The 20926-nt window shown below is 41.3% G+C and overlaps 1 protein-coding gene across 7 annotated transcripts in view; it reads right to left on the bottom strand.

Annotated features, from left to right (window-relative positions):
* Positions 1–20926, bottom strand: part of LOC125132112 (zinc finger protein 234-like) — a 34882-nt gene that overhangs the window by 3971 nt on the left and 9985 nt on the right. For 5 of the 7 annotated variants that reach the window (XM_047788972.1, XM_047788969.1, XM_047788973.1 and 2 more), the window contains one exon: positions 16804–19825. In XM_047788972.1, the coding sequence (XP_047644928.1) occupies positions 17958–19825 (1868 nt within the window). In that variant the 3' untranslated portion in view covers positions 16804–17957. Of the gene's footprint in view, positions 1–2275; positions 2403–4747; positions 4807–9864; positions 9913–10405; positions 10555–16803; positions 19826–20926 lie in introns of those variants that run through there. The other 2 variants (XM_047788968.1, XM_047788974.1) reach the window with 2 other exon arrangements.

Below are 20926 nucleotides of genomic sequence, written 5' to 3'. Positions count from 1 at the left end.
AAAAAGAATTTTCTTCCTTCTGTGGGAGAGATACTTTAGAAATGATCATAAGAATCCTCATTCAAAAAAATATTTCCTCCTCAAATGAATATGCTCTGTTACTAACAGTTCCATAAAAATCACATAGAAAGCATTTTAATCAGCTTGGTTATAATAATAGGTTCTATACATGTGTCTGTACAAGCTGAATAGGGCAAACTTGTACAGAAAGGCAAACGCACACATACACACACCATGGGCACCTGAGAAATTAGTTAGGCTAGGAATTGATTTGAAGACCAAAAAAAAAAAAAAATCCCTTATTCATGTTGATTAGTTTATCAACTACTTGCTATAGCTCTATCCATTAACACAAACATGGATTTAGCAAATATTTACAGAGTCCCTGCCATATACCAACACTATTCTAAGCACTGAGGACAATGAGCAATGAACATAACAGACAAAATTCCTCCACTCCTGGATTACCCTCTGGTGAGGAGGGAGAGGTGAGAAACAAGTGAACAAAAATATACAAGAGTGATGATCAGTGCATAGATACAAAGTAAGGCAGGGAAGAGGAAGTAAGAAAGAGTGGACTTTATTTTCCATAGGGTGGTCAGAGGACAATCCTCTCACAATCTTCAAAGTGAGTGACCTGAAGGAAGTGAAGAGGCCTGGAGGATTATAGCTGAGAGAATATTCCAGGCCGAGAGAAGGACGAGAAAAGGGCTACAGGGCAGAAGCATCCTTTGCAGGTCTGCTAAACAGCAGGAGGAATGATGTAGATGGAAAAGACAGCAAGAGGGAGGTTAATAGATGTACCCAGAAAGGTAATGGGAGATGAATGGCAGACTGTAGAGGACTCTAAAAGCCACCTTAAGTGGCTTTTATTCTAGGTAAAATAAGCCACAAGAGAATTTTGAACAAATAACTGACATAACCTGACTTAAAAACCATTCTGACTGCCACTTTAGGAACAGACTGTAAGAGGAGAAAGGTGGGAGCAGGCAACGAGCACAAAGACCGTGCAATTACCCGGGAAAGAGATTTCCAGTTTGGACCAGGTGATGGACAGCAGAGGGACTATGACAAGCAAAAAAGATGGAGAGTCATCCACAAGAACTCATAATCATTTGGTTCTTATCTAAATTTCTACGTGGGTTGCTAAATTCATCATCCAAAGCTTCTCTTCTTTCTTTACATGATGTATCTCGTTTGAAGGGTTGATGTCCTGAGAATTCGTAAAGCCACAAGTTAAAATTTGAGTTCCAACGCATATTCAAGACATTGGGAGGAGGAGATCCCACCATGGCTCAGCAGATTAAGGACCTGATGAAGTATCTGTGAGGATCTGGGTTTGATTCCTGGTTTTGCTCAGTGGGTAAAGGATCTGGCATTGCCTCAAGTTGCAGTGCAGGTCACAGATGTGGCTCAGATCTGGCATTGCTGTGGCTGTGGCGTAGGCCAGCAACTCCAGCTCAGATTCAACCCCTAGCCTGGGAACTTCCATATGCTGCAGGTACGGCCCTATAAAGATACTGAAAGCAGTGTTTTTCAAACTTTGTACCATGATCCACTGAAGAAATAGCATTTGTTTAATGACCCATATTCATATGTAGATATATGTATTACTTAAGTGAAGGCTGAATGACCTAGTTTCTAACCAATGTCAGTTTTCATAAAATCTATTCCCACTGGCTCTCACACTACTCATGCAATGAGCCAGAGTTTCTGCTGCAATGTGTTCTACTCTTCCTAAGAAGCGATATTTTCTATACTATTTTATTTCATTAAAGATTACACACAGGGAGTTCCCACTGTGGCGCAATAGGATTGGTGGCATTTCTGGAACACGGGGGCACAGGTTTGATCCCCAGCTCAGCACAGTGGGTTAAGGATCCAGCACCACCACAGCTGCAGTGTAGGTTGCAATTGCGGCTCGGATCGGATCCCTAGCCTGGGAACTCCATATGCCTTGGGACAGCCAGAAAAAGAAAAAATATATACATATCACATACAGGGCTCAATAAACATGGCTTTATAATCTACTAATGGGACAGGAGTGGAAAGTGAAAAAGAAGAGATCAGGTACAGCAGTATGCTATTTACAGTTCTTTTGTGAAACACAAATGAAAAAGACCTGAGACATACTGTTTAGAAAGACCAGAAACATCCTCATGTGCCCATAGGAATTAGAAAAGTCTGGGCCCCAAACTAAGGGAACCATTTCAAGATCTTTAAAGCCTTGAAATGCCAAGGTCACAAAGACACTTCAGAGAAAGGCTGTCCTCACCCACGGAGACCAGGTTCCTGAAGTTTTCTACCATCACTTCCTGGTACAGCTTCCTCTGGGCAGAGTCCAGCAGCCCCAGCTCCTCCTCAGTGAAGGCCACAGCCACATCTTTGAAGGTCACTGCCTCCTACAACAAACAATATCACCACAACCTTACACTCACGGAAAGTGGAAAAGAGGTGAGGAGGATGAGTGGGAAGGTGCTCTGGTTCAAATTCATTCTGTAGAATTCCCAGCCCCCACCTTGCACCCTGCCAATGCCACACAGCCTCAGCAGAAGTGCAGGTATAGAGGAGAAAGCTTTGTGTGTTTACCTGGTGCTCTCAGTAAACTCCATAGAATTCTAACTGCTGAATCTTGAACTAAAAAGGTATTACCTTTTTTGGGGGACTGCACCAGTGGCATATGGAAGTTCCCAGGCCAGGGATCAAATCCAAGCAACATCAGTGACAACGCCAGATCCTTAACCACTACGACACAAGGCAACTTCAAAAAGTTTCACTTTTTAATTATTATTGCCAAGTGCCCCAGAAACATTTACCAATTTAGTCCTGGCAGTGTTTGATGGCACCTGCCTTCTCACTGAGATGGGAACCAGATGAGGAGGAACAACACTATATGTGGAAATTAACCAAGGCTGCCAGGTCTCTGAATGAAAACTCTTTCTTCTTGTCTCTGACTTTTGCTTGAATGCAGTCCTTTGACTTCACATCCTTGGCTTTCTGGATGAACTTGAGCTGGTTCCTCATTCTTCACAACCCTTTTTCTTTATATTTAAAACAAAGATGGGAGTTCCCACCTTGGCGCAGTGGTTAACGAATCCGACTAGGAACCATGAAGTTGCGGGTTCGGTCCCTGGCCTTGCTTAGTGGGTTAAGGATCCCGCGCTGCCGTGAGCTGTGGTGTAGGTCGCAGACGTGGCTCAGATCCCGCAGTGCTGTGGCTGTGGCACAATTCGACCCCTAGCCTGGGGACCTCCATATGCCACAGAAGCAGCCCTAGAAAAAAGGCAAAAAGACAAAAAAATAATAAAAATTTAAAAAAATAAATAAAATAAAGATGAAACCAAGCATCTCTTTATCCTGAGGTGTCAATGAGGTGACAAATGCTTTAAGTACCACTGGACTTTTTAAACTGAGGTCATGTATTACTTTGACTAGGAAAAAAATACATGACGGAAAAGCAAACAAACGAATAAATCAGTAAAGGAATATACACAGGGTCTGACTCAGGCATGGGGAACACAGGATCTAGCTCTGGTCTAGAAAGACCCTAACTACACATCTTTTTTCTTCTGTGTGAAGCAGCAGTTTGATCCTGCTGTGCTGTGCCCTATTTGGATATTCTATCAAAAACATCCACGGTACCACATATAAAACATATCTCTTCAATTCTGAATACCTCGTATATTAATGGTGAAAGGGGCAATATTTCTCGGAATGGATTTTATCAGCAACATTGTCATTGAGGTGCTACTAAAATAATGAAAGTTCTAAACTGAATGTCTACGAATAAAGAATAGTTTAAAAAAATAGATACACAGGTTTGTGGGAACATGATAAAGCAATTAGAAGGGAATGTTATGTAGTATTAAAAGAAAAACAATTTTAATTGTATTTATGTTACAAATACAAACACGGAGCTATGAATACATATGGTGAAGAGATCAAGGAAATATAAAAGTAGCTGATTTGTAAGCTGGGAAGTAGTAAAGTGGGAGCTGGTCTTCATTTCCATTAATTTCTTTTACTTGTGAAATAAAAAATGATGAAATAAAAGAAAAACAAGGAATTCCCATTGTAGCTCAGCAGGTTAAGGACTCCACGTTGTCTCTGTGAGGATGCAGGTTAGATTCCTGGTCTCGCTGAGTGGGTTAAGGATCTGGCGTTGCCATGAGCTGTGGTGTAGGTTATAGCTCTGATTCAACCCCTTGCCTGAGAACTTCCATATGCCTTGGGTGTGGCTCTAAAAAAGACGGAAAATAAACAAAAAATAAAGAAGTCGTCATATAAAAAAAAAGAAAAAAGAGGAGTTCCCATCATGGTGCAGCAGAAATGAATCCAACTAGGAACCATGAGGTGGCGGGTTTGATCCCTGGCCAGGCTCAGTGGGTTAAGGATCTGGCACTGCTGTGAGCTGTGGTGTAGGTCACAGACACAGCTTGGATCCTGTGTTGCTGTGGCTGTGGTGTAGGCTGGCAGCTGTAGCTCCGATTTGACCCCTAGCTTGGGAACCTCCATATGCCACGAGTGCGGCCCTAAAGAGCAAAAAAAAAGAACGAAAAATAAAATAAAGAAAAAAGAAAAAAAATCAAAACCAATTAAACGTAACAGGGATTAAAAAAAAAAAAAAGTACATGGCACACTCAACAGGTCCTCATATGTCCTGACTCTGTGAAAGAGAAAAACTTGGGTTCAATCTCTGAATATGAAAATGATGTTTTTAACGGCAAGAAAGGCAAACGCTACTCACCTTGAATGTGCTCATTTCCTCTCCTTCTGGGAATAAATGCAGGGTCCTAAGAATACCAACTGGGAAAGGAGAAGGAAGTTAATGGACACTGTCCTTAACCCACATGATGCTCACTGTGAACTGGCAAAGCACCCAGGCCTCCAGGGTGGCCGCAGCTGAACCCGCTTAATGAGCAGAGCCTGGAGTGGATACCAGACCCCTGTCACCCCTCTCAGTAGCTGTTCAAGGAACAACGTGCCCAACACAGACAGTGGCCCCAACACAGTGTTCCTGCAGCTTCCACAGGAAGCTTACTCTCGGGAGGTGTAAACCACATAAGTAAGAGTAAGCTTTGGAGTTAACATGCCCTGGATGAAATCCTGGCTATGCCACTCACTAGCAGTGTCATCTTGAGCAAATTATTGATGTCTGTTTGTCTCAATTCAGTCATTGGCAGAGCTGGGGGGAGAACAATGGTACCCACCTCATGAGACTGTTTTAAGGCAGAAAGCCAGCTCTGAGAAGACCCTCAGGGTTTCTTATTTCTTAGAAACTGTAGTAAAGCAGATGATATTTTATAGTTTGAAATCATCCTTATAAATGTGATTTCTACCAACAGAACACTGTAAGATTCATAGCTTACTGGTCTGTCACATGAGTCTTTAGACTTCTGAAAATCTGTCTTCCTAATAATTTTGTTGCCTCAACAATACTGAAATTGACACAAATTTTTACAAACAGTATAAAAACATGTTGATTCTTTTTAAGCAGGAAGAACTGTTTTTTGTTTGTTTGTTTAAGGGCCTCAAGTGCAGCATATGGAAGTTCCCAGTCCAGTGGTTGAATTGGAGCTATAGCTGCTGGCCTACATCACAGCCAAAGCAACGCTAGATCCCAGCCGTGTCTGCAACCTACACCACAGCTCGAGGCAAGACCAGATCCTTAAGCCACTAAGCAAAACCAGGAATCAAACCCACATCCACATGGATACTAGTCGGGTTCATTTCTGCTGAGCCACTATGGAACTCCCTGGAAGAATTCTTTTGACAAGTATGCAGTGCAGTGAAGGAAATTAATAAAAGCCAAGGTTCAGCAACAACAAAGCTTGACAATTCATACTTATTTTAAATAAAAAATAAGGGAATCTGAGTTACAAATGTATTGTTATAAATAAAGGAATGTTTCAGAAATAGACGAGAAGAGAAAGCTCCCCCTATGGTGGAATGCAAACGAATAAGTGTAGAACGAAAGATGGTTGGAAAATCATCAATGGATGCTAAAAATTGGTGAAAGTTTGGTGAGGAATAAGATAGCCATATAGCCTCAAAATATTAACTGCAAAAGGAAAAACAGTAACCTGGCAGACACCTTAACCAAGGAAACAGAGTTGAGACCACCAATTGAGACAAATCCACAAACGGACGTTTGTGTCATATGATGTCCTGAGAAGGCTGCCTCGCCACTTCTGTGGCATCTCTGCTGATAATGTACAGCCTGAATCTAATCATGAACAAATCTTGGATAAACCAAAAAAGAGGGACCTGCCACAACATAATTTGCCGATACTCTTCAAAAATATCAAGAGCCAAAAAGAAAAAGCCTAATGAATCATTTTAGATGAAAAGAGACTAATGAAACAAAAACTGAGTACAATGCATAAACTGGACTGGCCCCAGAACTAGGAAAGAAAACTGGCTCTCGAAGACTTAGGAAAAACTGAAAAAAATTAAGTATGGATTGTGGATTAGATAACAGTGTGTTATCAATGTCTTTAATCTCCTTTTGATCGATCCAGCTTGCTCTCAAATGGCTCTGCCAACAAATAACATATAAGCGTAATAAAACTGTGAAAGAGAAAAACTGGATAGCACTGACAGCTAATAGCAACAGCTAGAGCCTGGTGTTTTCAACTTATCAACAAGCACAGTACTGAACAAGAAAAAGACAAGCTGCTCCGTAACACAGACACTCTACAATGACTAAAATAACCAAACAATTCCCCCCGCAATGGGAAACATGAGTGAAAACTTCATGAACAGTAACAACTTAAGTCTGATTTTGTTTCTCCCACCTACTAGATACAAATTATGACAACAGTCAGTCATCAAATTATGTCTGCTTCTTGACAGCATCCAAATCAGAACAAACCCTCACTGCCTAAAAACCTCCCCAACTCAGCTAACACAAGCCAAAACCCTAAAAGCAGCCCCATCTGATTGCCTCTTACAAAGACACCCTGTGGTGTCTGGGCTTCCTTGCTTCAAAAAGCCAAAACAAACTTAGCTCTTTGAATACAGGAGTGTTCCTGGTGGTTGCTGGCTGGTTACAAATGAGCAAACTGGGGCGTTCCTATTGTGGCTCAGTGGAAACAAATCTGACTAGCATCCATGAAGACTCAGCTTAGAGCCCTGGCCTCAATCCTGTGTTAAGGATCCGGCATTGCCGTGAGTTGTGGTATAGGTCGAAGACGAGGCTTGGCTCTGACGTTGCTGTGGCCATGGCGTAGGCCAGCGGCTACAGCTCTAATTCGACCCCTAGCCTAGGAATCTCCATATGTTGCAAGTGCAGCCCTAAAAAGACAAACAAAACAAAACAAAACAAAACAGCAAATGCTCAAAAAAAAATTTGATATCTCTGTGTAAAGAATACATGAAAATTCTTTATCCAATTTTTGCAACTTTTCTTTGTAAGTTTAAAATTATTTTGGAGTTCCCGTCGTGGCACAGCAAAAACGAATCCAACTGGGAACCATGAGGTTTTGGGTTCAATCCCTGGCCTCGCTCAGTGGCTTATAGATCCTGCATTGCCATAGCTGTGGTGTAGGTTCCCTAACCTGGAAACCTCCATATGATGCAAGTGTGGCCCTAAAAAGACAAAAAATAAAGAAAATAAATAAAATTATTTTTATATTAGTTCATATTATTTTTATGAAAATAAAAAGTTTAGAAAACAGAGTAATAACAAAACTAATAGCACTGGAGTTCCCACTGTGGCACAGTGGTTAACAAATCCAACTAGGAACCATGAGGTTGCGGGTTTGGTCCCTGGCCTTGCTCAGTGGGTTACGGACCTGGCGTTGCTGTGAGCTATGGTGTAGGCGGGCAACTACAGCTCCGATTAGATCCCTAGCCTGGAAACCTCCATATACCGTGGGAGCAGCCCTAGAAAAGACAAAAAAAAACCCAAAAACTAATAGCACCAGTTCTAATGATGATGATTATAGCAAAAATACCCAGGATTAACTAATGGTAACTACTGATTGACTTTCCTACTTTAGGTACAAATCTTCTGGTACAAATGATGGCAATGAACCCACTCCCCAAAGCCTGGGAAAATCCAACTTCACAATTTCTGATTCCCTCCATTTGACTTGATACTTGCCAGCTGCCCCTTCTGCTCAAATAAAGATTTTGCAGGGAACCCTAACAGCTGACAATTATTAGTGGGGAAATAAAATCTTTGGACTGAGTAGGGCTCTAGTGTATCCAGCTCAGGTTTATCTGTGACATCTGGCAGGGTCAACTTCCTAGGTTTCAGTTTCCATACAAGACTCTTTCCTAGGCGTGAATTTTCATGTGCACAGGAATGACTGCAGGATTTTGTTGGAATGCAGACTCCTGGGTCCCACATGCAGAAATTCCAAGTCAGAAGGTCTTGAATGGGGCTTGAGGCGGGGCAGCTCTACCCAAGTGATGCCAAGGCCACTGGTTTGTGAACCGCAGTTTGAGTAGCACTGCAGAATAACATCAATGCTAAAGAAAACAGCCTCCAATAAACAGAAATATACACAGAGAGTAACTACAAAAAGGCACAAAAATATTTACTATTGTTACACCCTAAAACTATGAGTAACAAATTTTTCAACATATCTATACATAGCTTCATTTTCCATAATCTTACGTTACTTCCATAATGTAAATTTTTTTTTTTTTGTCTTTTTGCTATTTCTTGGGCTGCTCCCTCGGCATATGGAGGTTCCCAGGCTAGGGGTCCAATCGGAGCTGTAGCCGCTGGCCTACGCCAGAGCCACAGCAACTCGGGATCTGAGCCTCGTCTGCAACCTACACCACAGCTCATGGCAACGCTGGATCGTTAACCCACTGAGCAAGGGCAGGGACCAAACCCGCAACCTCATGGTTCCTAGTCGGATTCGTTAAACACTGCGCCACGACGGGAACTCCTTATTTTTTATTATTTTTTAATTTTTTTGTCTTTTGCTATTTCTTGGGCCACTCCAGCGGCATATGGAGGTTCCCAGGCTAGGGGCTGAATCGGAGCTGTAGACACCGGCCTACGACAGAGCCACAGCAACGCGGGATTCGAGCTGCGTCTGCAACCTACACCACAGCTCACGGCAACGCCGGATCCTTAACCCACTGAGCAAGGGCAGGGACCGAACCCACAACCTCATGGTTCCTAGTCGGGTTCGTTAACCACTGCGCCACGACGGGAACTGTAAATATTATTTGAAATAAAATAAATGACCCAGGAGTTCCCATCGTGGTGCAGTGGAAACGATTCTGACTAGGAACCATGAGGTTGTGGGTTTGATCCCTGGCCTCGCTCAGTGGGTTAAGGATCCGGCGCTGCTGTAGCTGTGGCATAGGCCAGCAGCTACAGCTCTGACTGGACCCCTAGCCTGGGAACCTCCAAATGCTGCGGGTGGGGACCTCAAAAAAGGACCAAAGACAAAAAAATAAAACAAATGACCCAGTTGAGAAAACTATTTTAAAAACTCAAGAAATAGCCTAAACCTTGTTCTCAAGGTCCCCACAGTCATTTCCCAACCTAGTTTCAAATGATTCTAGCCAGTTCCCCACACTCAACGAGAATATAACAAAAAGATTAATAAAATCAGATGCTGGACTGAGACTACCTAGGTTCTAACCCCTACTCTGCCTCCTACTCTCTAGGTGAGCATGGGCCAACAGGTTGTGTTTCCGGTTTCCATCTGCCCATCTTTAAAGCAGAGAAAATACCAGTACCACTTCAGAGAGTGGCTCTCAATATGTTCATCTGTATAAAGCTTTCAGAATGGAACTGAGTGACCACGGCTTAGTTAAAATCATTGCTCATGCGCCGAACGTTCTACAATTTATATGAATACGTTATGTAGGAGAATGCCAAGTCCTACTCACCGGGGGCTCTGTTGCCTCTTCCTCCGTTCAGTGCTTTTTGAGACAGAGCTGGGGAAGGAAAGGAGGTTGTGAAATACCAGGATTGTGATTCCATGCCCTATAATTCGACACAAGAAGAGGCACTCAAAAGGACCAAGAGTTCAGGACGATTCAGCTTCCTGGCTCATAGACTCTCATCGGGTGTTTCTAAGAGAATTATGGCAGCATTAATAAGAACAATCAACATGTCGGGCAATTGTAAACCTTTTACTTGTACTATCTGTTTTTTTCCTCAGCACTGTATTAGCAACACGTTCCTTTTATTTCCCTTTCGCAAAACAGCAACGGCGGCTCACAGGGGTTAAGTAACACACCCTGTGTGGTACCGCAAGAAGTGGCAGGGCAAGCTCACAAGTTAGGGGGTCGGGCGAGCGGTGCATAAAGCCGGGAAGACCCTCAAACCCCGAGAAGCAAGACCTGAGCCCACCCTATCCCGGGGACGTCCCAAACGGCAAGAAGCTCCGCCTAGGGGGACGCACATCACCACCCTCAGCCCTCAAACCTCCGCTTTTAGCCGCTCCTCCTCTTTCTTCGCAAAGGAAATGTCCATAAATGCTGACCCCACGAGAGTTTCGGGAATGTTTGAAAGGGTCATGAATATCGGACCTGAATCTCCCTAGGCAGGGAAAAGATGGCTGCCGCGTTGTCCTGAGCCGGAAGTGCCTGCGACTACCCGGTCTCCTGGACTACATTTCCCAGAATTCCGCGGGGGAGACCGTTTACTGTGGACCTTACTGTAGCTGCAGTACGTGGGACTTCAAGGAGCTCTGGACTTCCGGCCCCAGAAGGTGTTTTGTTACCATCTTGCAGTCCGTGCAGAAACAAGTGAAATTCCTTTCTACTGAGAGATATTATCATCCTAGGCCTCAAGTTATTTCTAGATTGTAGAATTTGTGATATTGACATTTGACTAAGTGAAATTTAAAGGGAAGGGGGGGCATTATTTAACAGATGGTGGGACACTTCATAGTGAGAAAAGTTTCAAGTTACCAGAAACTGGTAACTTCAATTCGTACTTTATAAAGCGAAATTTGAGAAAACCATAAAAAGAAAGAGTCAAACTCATAATTGGATCCAGGGATTTTAACACATATATAGAGGGAAATGTTGAGCCTTAAATGAATATACTAAAATAGAGAATTGAAAATTGATTCGGAAAAACATCCATCTCAGGAAGTTAATAAACTCGTGGACAATCACATTTTGTTCCCTGCACTTGTGGAAGTTCAGACTTGGCTTATTGCTTCTGCAACCCTGAAGACTGTAAGTCGATGGAACAAGAATTGAAGATTTTGGTGTCTTTGGAATATTTTTATGTTCCAAATTCTTTCAGGAAAACATCTTCCAAGAACTATTTCTGATTTAAGGCAACAACATGGCACTCAGATTTCTTTCCATTACAAGTAAACTGAAATCTTGTGTATAGTATGATAATATATGGTAACAATTTAGTTTTATTCTATTCACCTCCTTTTCCCCATGGCACTCACCACTCCCTTTTCTACCCCATAAACAACCATTCTCATTGCTGTGCGTCCTTTTGATTGTGTTCTTGTGCAAAATATGTGCAGTTCTATACATATATTTTTAATTTATATAAATTATATTGTGTCATAAAATTCACTCTGGTGTTTGTTTTCTTCATTCAGGAGTATATTTTTAAGATTCAGCAGTACATCTCATTTGTTTTATAGAATTCTATTTTCTACACTCAATATTTTACCTGTCTCCTTTTTCCATCTGCTATGCCAATAACAACGAAACGAACATCTTCATACATTTCTGTTTATAGACATATCTGAGAATTTCTTCGGAATACATAACCAAGAGTGAAATTATTTCATAGAAAATGTGTATATTTAAATTTAAATATATGTATGACTGGGTCACCTTGCTATACAGTAGAAAATTGACATAACACTGTAAACCAGCTGTAATAGAAAAAATAAAAATCATTTAATAAATAAATAAATTTAAGTATACCTAACGCTGCAGGTGCAGCCAATATTTTTTTTCTTTTTTCTTTTTTTGCTTTTTAGGGCTGCACTGGCTGCATATGGAGATTCCCAGGCTAGGGATCTAATTGGAGCTATAGCTGCTGGCCTATGCCAGAACCACAGCAACACCAGATCTGAGCTGTGTCTGCAACCTACACCACAGCTCATGGCAACACCATATCCTTAACCCACTGAGTGAGGCCAGGGATGGAACCTGCAACCTCAAGGTTACTAGTCAATTTGTTTCCACTGTGCCACAAGGAACTCCCAAAATTTTTAAATTATACTTAAATTTAATATAGGCAGGTTGACCTCCAGAATGGCTACTCTATTACAAAGAGTTGCACATGAGATTTTTGTGCAACCACTTTCTCTCCTTTATTTGGATGACTCATCACCATAAGTTTTGCTAGTGTATTAAATGTATAGTAGAATCTTATTTTATTAAATTTTGCTGATTTTCTCTCTCTTTTTTTTTTGTCTTTTGTCTTTTTAGGGCTGCACTTGTGGCACATGTAGGTTCCCAGGCTAGGGGTTGAATTGGAGCTACAGCTGCTGACCCATGCCACAGCCACAACAAGGCAGGATCTGAGTGGTGTTTGCAATCTACACCATAGCTCATGGTGTAAAAGTTCCCAATGTGGCTCAGTGTGATGAACCCAACTGGTATCCATGAGGATTCGGGTTCCATCCCTGGTCTCACTCAGTGGGTTGAGGATCTGGCATTGCCATGAGCTATAGTGTAGGTCACAGACATGACTCGGATCTGGCATTGCTGTGGCTGTGGTGTAGGCTGGCAGCTGTAGTACCCATTCAACCCCTAGCCATATGCCACTAGCACAGCCCTAAAGACAAAAACAAACAAACACTAAAAGGCAAAAAGTGAGAGATATTTTAGCACATCTTTATAATAAAAGATTCATCCCTAACACCCATGCATTCTTCAAGGGTGAGCTGTTGAACCCTTTGGTTCCACCCATAGATATAATCCTCAAACGAGCGCACAAGACGTGTTCTAGACTGATCTCATCACCACTAACTGTGACAACCAAGAATAGGGAAATTACTCAATACTCACAAATAATGGAATGAATAGACAGATTTTGGTATGTTTACACACTACAATGACATCCGCCAGTGAAAGTGAATCAAAGTTATCCACACCCAATAATACAGATGAATCTCATAGGTATAATGTTGAGCAAATGAAGCCAACACAAAATAGTACATATTGTATGACTCCACTTATAGAAAGTAAAAAACAGGCTAAATGAAATTATACCACTTCAAATTAGTGGCTACCATCCAGAAAGTGAGGTTACTAGAAAGAGCCAAAAGGGGTATTTCTAAGGCTTGGGGTTTGCCCTGGTCCTCCAAGAACTAGATGGCAAGATGCTAAGAGAGAATTTAATGAACATTTTTTTTTTTGGCCGCACCTGCAGTATATGGAAGTTCCCAGGCTAGGGGTTGAGTTGGAGTTACAGCTGCTAACCTACACCACAGCTAACCACAACGCCGGATCCTTAACACACTGAGCGAGGCCAGGGATCGAACTGCATCCTCACGGATACTAGTCAGGATTGTTGCTGCTGAGCCACAATCGGAAATTCTTGAACAAATATTTTATTAGGGGGAATATTTGAGGGGAAATGGCAGGGAGCTCTGAGAGGCTGGCAGAACCATCTACTCACAGTGCAGGTCTGACCTTGAGCAAAGAGCTGGAAGAATTATTTGGTAAATAACCCTAGACTGCCTTGTAATCTAAGTAAAATCCTCAATGCTGTCAGGAAATCCTTGGGAAAAAAAGTCAATGCACAGAAGAATCCTGGTCTTCCAAGAAATGGCCTTTGGATCACTGTTGTGTCGACAAAGGAAAATCAGGTGAAAGACTTGCCTTTGTGCAAATGTGGTGATGCACCTGAGAGCAGCAGCTGGGACTTTGCGTCAGTTTTGCTCCTTGTAGACATAACTGTGAAGCAGGAAAGTCTCTCAATTTGGGCATTTCTTAGTGATTAGATCTGGTTGTGTATTTTTGGCAGTAATAATACTGAAGCAACATGGTGTCTTCTCAGTACATCATATCAGGAGGTCTGAAATGTTGGTCAGTTTCATTATTGATAATGTTCATCTTTGTGGGGGTTCCTGTCATGGCTCAGTGAAAAAAACTTTGATTAGCATTCATGAGGACACAGGTTTGATCCCTGGCCTCGCTCAGTGGGTTAAGGATCCGGTGTTGCCACAAGCCATAGTGTAGGTCACAATGCGGCCTGGATCTGGCATTCCTATGGCTGTGGTGTAGACCAGCAGCTACAGCTCTGATTCGACCCCTAGTCTGGGAACCTCCATATACCACGGGTGTGGCCCTAAAAAGACAAAAATATATAAATATTAAATATTTTTTGAAATGTTTGTCTTTTTAGACAAGAAAAATACACCGCACCCGTGGGTTTTTTTTTTTTTTTTTTTTTTTTTTTGCTCTTTAGGGCCGTATCCACACCCAGAGTATGTGCAAATTACCAGGCTAGGGGTCGAATTGGAGCTGCAGCTGCCATTCACAGCCACAGCCACGTATGATCTGAGCCTTTTCTGTGACCTACACCACAACTCAAAGCAACGCTGGATCCGTAACCCACTGAGTGAGGCCAGGGATCAAACCTGCACCTTCATGGATACTAGTCGGGTTCATTGCCACTGAGCCACAGTGGAGACTCTTGATAAAGTGCTAAGGTAGTGTTCACCAAATTTATACCTACTTATTATATTTCCTTTGGTAATTAACACTACCTTGTAGGGAGATATTCTGGGGTTTAAAGTATCCTGTTCCTCATTAACTTTCAACCAGCTGTTGTACAATTCCTTAATTATTCTTGCCAGAATCAATAATCTCCGTGGCAGTTGCAGATGATGATTTTTTTTGGGCCCCACCCTCAGAATGTGGAAGTTCTCCAGCCAAGGATCAAACCTGCACCACAGCAGTGACCTGAGTCACAGCAGTGACACCACCAGATCCTTAACCTGCTAGGTCACCAGGAAACTCCAAAAATAACGATTTTTAAACTACATCATTTCTTCTATATTTATGGTTTGACATTTTACTAGGCAGCCCTTACTTTATTCCCTATTTTCTTTTTTAAATTCATATTATATGAATAATTATTTATTTTTATGGTCAAATTGCTCATATTTACCCAGCGTGAGCCTCTCCATCCTGGACCTTTTTACATGTGCCACTGCTTCTCCCTACTTGCTGGCACAGCAAACTTTTTCCAGAAATATTTTGTACTTTCCCTGCTCCAGCCTGAAACAGGTATGTGGATACACAGGCTTATATACACCACATACACATTTGTGTTTGTATCTACTTCTACGCATGTCTATATCTACTTCAGTAAATATCTAGCACATTCCATCTCTCTCTCTCTCTCTCTCTCTCACACACACACACACACACACAGTATTTACTATTACAAAATTCCTCTGCATATAAGTGGACTTGCCCAGTTCAAACCCATCTTTTTGTCTTTTTAGGGCCACACCTGTGGCATATGGAGGTTCCCTGGCTAGGGGCTGAATCAGAGCTACAGCATTGGGCCTACACTACAGCCACACCAACATCAGATGTGAGCAGCATCTGTGACCTACACCATGGCTCATGGCAATGCCGGATCCTTAACCCACTTAGCAAGGCCAGGGATCAAACCTGCATTCTCATGAATACTATTTGGGCTTGTTACTGCTGAGCCACAAAGGGAACTTCCCAAAGCCATCCTGTTCAAAGGTCAGTTGAAACTTGCTGAGTAAAGCTCTTTAACCAACTACACTGAAAACATCACCATTGTGTCTCAGTATGGAATGTCATCCAAACCTGCTTTGTCCTTCCTGGTTCCACATTCAGAGGGTTCTCTGCTATTATGCTATGTTCTCTCATGCACATCTTTTCAACAGGGAATATTTTTTTTAAAAAAATACCCCCACAATGTATGCATATCCTTTTTTTTCCCTAGCTCTATGTTATGGATTTATAGTTAAAGCACAGCATAAATTATAAAGCTTTGATTGGTGAAATTCATCAATTTATCTGATATGCAATACAATTTGAGAATATTTTTGTTTTTGAAATTGGCTTCTAGAACCCATACTGCAATTTTCTTACATGCCATGTGACAATATAGAACAATCATATTATGAGGTCTTAACTACAAGGGATAATTATTTAGTACTTTTCCAAATTCTACTGTAATAATTTACTGCCTTAGCATTACTCACTGGTCAATGAAAAAACTAAAACATGAGATGAAATTCAAATGGATGGAGTTCCCTGGTGGCTTCGTGGGTTAAGGATCCAGTATTGTCAGTGCTGTGGCACAGGTTTGATCCCTGGCCCAGGAACTTCCATATGATGAGTGCAGCAAAATAAATAAATAAATAAATAAATAAATAAATAAATAAATAAAAATTAAAAAAAGGAAAGAAAAAAAAAAGAAAAATACCACAAAATATTCCTGGCCCAGGAACTTCCATATGATGAGTGCAGCAAAATAAATAAATAAATAAATAAATAAATAAAAATTAAAAAAGGAAAGAAAAAAAAAGAAAAATACCACAAAATATTCCTCCTTGCTAAGGAAAACCATTATCAAAGAGTATTCCTTTACACATGACCTTATGTGTGTACACATACAAATGTATACATACACACAAACTCACAAAAACTTATGGCTGATTACACTATGAAAACTATAATCTGTGACCTCTCAAAGCTCATGTTATATATTTCTCCTGCCATTACAGATATCTTCCATAATTTTAATGGCTTCAGATTAATATAGGAGTATATCAAAATTCAAATTCCTATAGATGTATACCTATTTCCATGAAAAAAGATTCAGTGATATCACTAATGTGGTACTCATCTTTTTTGGTATTTTAATCTATAACCGTAATATCCAATTTTATGATTTCCAGGTAAAAGATGTACAGTACAACATATATTCTGAAAGGTACTCCTTTCCTGAAACCAAGCTACCAAGAGCGAAAAGCATATAAATGCCAGTCTTGCCTCAATAATACATTTGATAATTTTATCAAATTCCCACAAGTTTTCTGGGTATTTGCTTTGTGGCTGTGGGGGAAGAATATGACATAGCCCCTACCTGAGAAGGTTTCACAGAAGAAATGCTACAGTAATTAGAAGGCAAACATTTCAAAGTATGGATGAAAATGCAGTGAATTAGAAGTCAATTACAAATTCAAGGTCGACTAAGAACATTTTTTGTTATTGACAAGCAATTTTTCTGACACCTTCAAAGTGTTACAGTAAACTCTGCCTTAACATTGAAAGACAAAAAAAATCAATTGTATAATATGCAGTCACCTATTGTTGCAACATTAGCAACATTTTTTCAATTTGTACTGTCAGAAATAAAAATCACAAAGTAGTTCAATTTAAACTGGACACAATCCTTGGAAAACTAGAGAAAGCCTTGAATAACCCAACTTGAGAACAGAGGCTCTGGAAGGCAAGGAGCCAATTACAATAGGCTAACACCCCACACTGATATTAATACTGCAGATTGTAATATTGAGTGTTTTCTGCATTTCAATAAATGTTCATTTCCTGAATCAATTTCACTTTGCAGTTTTCCTCCTCTGGATACAATTTTCACATACTGTACACTTCCCCCTTTTGGTTTATTTAACATACAAGTACTGGGCATACCCATTTGTGCTATTCAAAGTTAAGGTTGTGTAGATCCAGCTGCCAAGTCCCTGCCTCATGGAGCTCACATTCTAGGGAATATTGATTCTGACAGCCCATCCTCACACTTCCATTAAAGGCCAGACCAAACTCTTTTCCTTTCTAGGTACCATCTCCCAAGTGACATCTGATAAATGTCAAGTTCTGAATGCAGCCGCCCTTACTGCACCACTCAGAAGGGTTCTCTGCTGTGCGGTCTGATGAAAACAACTGCTTCAACACCGACTAACCCAAAATATTTTCTCTATCAGACCTGACAGTTACAAGAACTCAGGCTGCACATGACTGTTCTTAAAACATCATCTTGCAGAACTTCTTTCCTCTGACAGTTCCTTGATGTTCTTACAACTCTCATCGCTTTCATAAAGTGCATCCCCAGTATGGACTTTGTGATGACTTACAAGGTTGGAGCGCCAACTGAAGCTCTTTTCACACATCTCACACTTGTAAGGTTTCTCTCCTGTGTGAACTCGTCTGTGATACTGAAGCTGGGAAGACCGACTGAAGACTTTCCCACACACATCACATCTGTATGGCTTCTCTCCAGTGTGGACGCTCTGGTGAAGCTGAAGACTTGAGGCCTGACTGAAGTGCTTCCCACACTCCCCACACTTATACGGTTTTTCTCCTGTATGAACCCTCTGATGCATGTCGAGGTTCAAGCTCCATTTGAAGTCCTTCCCACACTCCTTACATTTATACGGCTTTTCTCCAGTGTGGACTTTTTGATGGGCTTGCAGGTGTGAACTCCGACTGAAGTTCTTCCCACACTCTTCACATTTGAATGGTTTTTCTCCACTGTGGACTCTCTGATGGGTCAGAAGGTGAGATGCCTGACTGAAGACCTTCCCACACTCTTCACAACTATAGGGTTTCTCTCCTGTGTGGATTCTGCAGTGAATTTTAAGGTCTGCTCTACGACTGAACCCCTTTCCACACTCTTCGCATTTGTATGGTTTCTCGCCAGTGTGGATCAGCTGATGGATCTGAAGTCGTGAACTCTGATTGAAGCCCTGCCCACACTCCTCACACTTGTAAGGCTTCTCTATGCTGTGGGCTTTCTGATGGATTTTAAGATATGAACTCTGACGGAAGCCCTTCCCGCATACCTCACATTTGTAGGGTTTCTCTCCTGTATGAACCACCAGATGAACTTGATAATGGATTTTCATCCTGAAGCTCTTCCCACACTCACTGCATCTAAAAGGTTTCTCTCCTGTATGGACTCCCTGATGGGCTTGAAAACTTGAACTATAAATGAAGCCTTTACTACACACTTTACATACATATGGTTTCTCTCCTGTGTGGATTCTCCTATGGGCCTGAAATTGCGATGGCTGAATGAAGCACTTACCACACTCCTCACATTTATAAGGTTTCTCTCCTGTGTGGACCCTCTGATGGATATGAAGATTTGAGCTACAAGTGAAACACTTCCCACAGTCCTCACATTTATATGGTTTCTCCCCTGTATGGACCATACAATGACTATTAAGTGCTGATCTACGGCGAAAGTTCTTACCACATATATCACACTTGAATGGTTTCTCCCCAGTGTGGATTCTCTGATGTTCCTGAAGATGTGAAGCATGAATGAAGGCCCTCCCACACTCCTCACAATTATAAGGTTTCTCTCCTGAGTGTAATTTACAATGAACAGTAAGTGTTGATCTACGGCTGAAGCCTTTCCCACACTGCTCACATTTGAATGGCTTCTCTACAGTGTGGACTTTCTGATGAGTTTGCAGCTGTGAATTCTGACTGAATTCCTTGCCACACTCATCACACTTATAACGTTTCTCTCCAGAGTGAACTCTCTGATGAATTCGAAGGGCTGAGCTGTAACAGAAGCTTTTCCCACATTCACTACATGTATGAGACTTTTCTCCGGAATGTATTTGGTGGTGAAAATCAAATTTGGAGACATCACTGAAAGATTCTGTACATTCATTACACTGATAAGGTTTCCAGCCTGTGTGAATTATAGACAGTCCTGCCCCAACCTGGCTAAGTGCGTCACCATGTTTGCGGAACTCAGAACTTTTCATCATGGAGTCTTGACACCTGGTTAAGTCCCTTGCAATGTGTTGCCAGATCTGCCAGCAGGAAAGCTCTTCATGTGGTCCTGCTTCTGGAACAGTCTCTGTCTCATGTTGGATCTTGCCTCCTATAAGGACAAAGAAGGGATAAGGATAACTGAAGGCTCCTTTCAGTGTTTTCAAGACTTTACATTTAGGCCAGAGTGCAAGATGTGAATAAATCCAGGGGACATTCAGTCTGTCTTGTTTCTTTCATTGTGTGTCATGTACTCTGATTTGCATGCCAGTGGGAACCAAGAAGTGGTCCAGCTGGCTCAACTCTGCTAAGTATACCGAACCCATTAGTGCACAACAAGTTTCCTATGTTAGGTGTTAGTTAGATGTCAAAAACTTAATTACATAGACATATACACACTACTGTATGTATAAAATAGATAATCAACAAGGACCTATTGTGTAGCACTGGGAACTCTTTCAATACTTTGAAATGACCTATAAGGGAAAAGAAACTGAAAAAGAATATACACACATACATATAACTGAATCACTTTGCTGTATTCTTGCAACTAACACAATACTGTAAATCAACTATATTTCAAAAAAAAAATGAATATTGGGGTTCCCATGAGGTGCAGCAATTTAAGGATCTGGCACTGCTGCAGCTGTGACATGGGTGTAACCCTGGCCTGGGAACTTCCACATGCCAAGAGCATGGCCAAAAAAAAAAAAAAAAAAGAACAATGTAGGCAGAAAAGTTACACAAATAATAAAATATGATCAACTAGAACTTTAAGGAAAAGCAGTAACTTTTCTTTAAAGCAAAACTTGGAAGCAACCAAGATGTCCTTTAGTAGGTGAGTGATTAAATAAATTGTGGTTCCTTCACACAGTGGAATATTATTCAATGCTAAAAAGAAATGAGCGATCAAGCCAAGAAAAGATATGGAGGAAATGTAAACACATATTATTACGTGAAAGAACTCAATCTGAAAAGGCTACATACTGTATGAGTCCAAATATATGATGTCTGGAAAAGGCAAAAATATGGGGCCAGTCAAAAGGTCAGTGTTTGCCAAGGGCTGGGGGAGGGAGAGATAAATAAGCAAAGGGGATTTTTAAGGCAGTGCAAATACTCTGTATGATACTATAATGATGGATACATGGTGTTACACATTTGTGCAAATCTATAAAATGTACACCACCAAGAGTGAACCCTAATGTAAAGTATA

This window comes from Phacochoerus africanus, chromosome 8 (genome assembly GCF_016906955.1).
Source record: "Phacochoerus africanus isolate WHEZ1 chromosome 8, ROS_Pafr_v1, whole genome shotgun sequence".
In the NCBI taxonomy this organism is placed as follows: domain Eukaryota; kingdom Metazoa; phylum Chordata; class Mammalia; order Artiodactyla; family Suidae; genus Phacochoerus; species Phacochoerus africanus.
The sequence above is the reverse complement of the archived record's forward strand: the minus strand, read 5'-3'. Positions and strand labels throughout refer to the sequence as shown.